The 985-nt window shown below is 42.3% G+C and overlaps 1 protein-coding gene across 6 annotated transcripts in view; it reads right to left on the bottom strand.

The window, feature by feature from the left end:
- The window catches only part of LOC102673797, a 110959-nt gene that overhangs the window by 48350 nt on the left and 61624 nt on the right, over positions 1 to 985 (bottom strand). For all 6 annotated transcript variants that reach the window (XR_421057.2, XM_031508286.1, XM_006610923.2 and 3 more), the window contains one exon: positions 255 to 511. Coding sequence is in view for 5 of the 6 variants with exons in the window: in XM_031508286.1 (XP_031364146.1) it covers positions 255 to 511 (257 nt within the window). In the remaining variant the exon portion in view is untranslated. The remainder of the gene's footprint in view (positions 1 to 254; positions 512 to 985) is intronic.

Here is a 985-nt window from a genome sequence, read left to right as displayed (position 1 = left end):
CTCTCTCTCTCTCTCTCTCTCTCTCTCTCTCTCTCTCTCTCTCTCTCTCTCTTTTCCTCTCTCTCCTTTGCACGCGAAAATTGATGATAAGACTTTCTCCACTCTGTTGGAATAAATCTTCAAAGGGAATGGAAGTCGTACACCGATTCTCTCTGCCCTTTTCGATGTACAAAGGAGACGATCGATCAATTTTAAATTTCGATTCGAATCCCTGTGAAAAATCGGGGAAGCAATAGGAAAAATGAGACACTCACCCAACACCGCACGGTGACCTTTCACCCTTCTTCCAATATTAGGCGAGACGAGGCTGAGTCTGTCGCCTCTGGCGCCTAACAGAGGACTCGGACTCCTTCTCGGTGGTGGTTGATCAGCGAAAAGCCCATAGCTGCTCCCAGCGTTCACCGTATTGCTACCATTGATAGTTCCCACCCCTCCAGCGATGTTCCACTCTGCCACACTGTCGATCGAGCTACTTCTCGGAAGGCAGGAACTGGTCGTGCTGCAGTCTCGTCTGTTGATCAAAATTTTCGGCTAATTCTTGCGGTACGCTTTCGTTCCATTAATTGAATCGAAATCGAGATTGATGGATATATTCGAGAAGACGATGATTTCGTCGCAAGATTTTGTTACGAGAATCGAGAAAGATTTAAATATTTTACGTTTCGGAAGTAGAATTTTTTCATCATTAAGAGGAAATATTTATATCTCAATAAATTGGTTAAAATTTATATATGATCCAATTAATAATTCTCTATCACCCGAGGTTACATTGATAAATCAGTTTGCACGCTATTTAGGAGATCGATATATTAAATTTACCAAAGTTTCCCGAACAGACTTGGGCACTTAATCTTCACCCTATGCTTTCCTCGTTTAAAACTACCCCTCTGCCATTGTAACCTTTAACACGCTATTAGGTCCATATTACAACACGTGCCCTAGCTAACACGAAACCTTTAACCGTTGTTTGCTCAAAATTGCGCTA

Source organism: Apis dorsata, unplaced genomic scaffold (genome assembly GCF_000469605.1).
Source record: "Apis dorsata unplaced genomic scaffold, Apis dorsata 1.3 scaffold_82, whole genome shotgun sequence".
Classification (NCBI taxonomy): Eukaryota; Metazoa; Arthropoda; class Insecta; order Hymenoptera; family Apidae; genus Apis; species Apis dorsata.
Note: the sequence above shows the minus strand (reverse complement) of the source record. Positions and strands in the feature narration are given on the sequence as shown.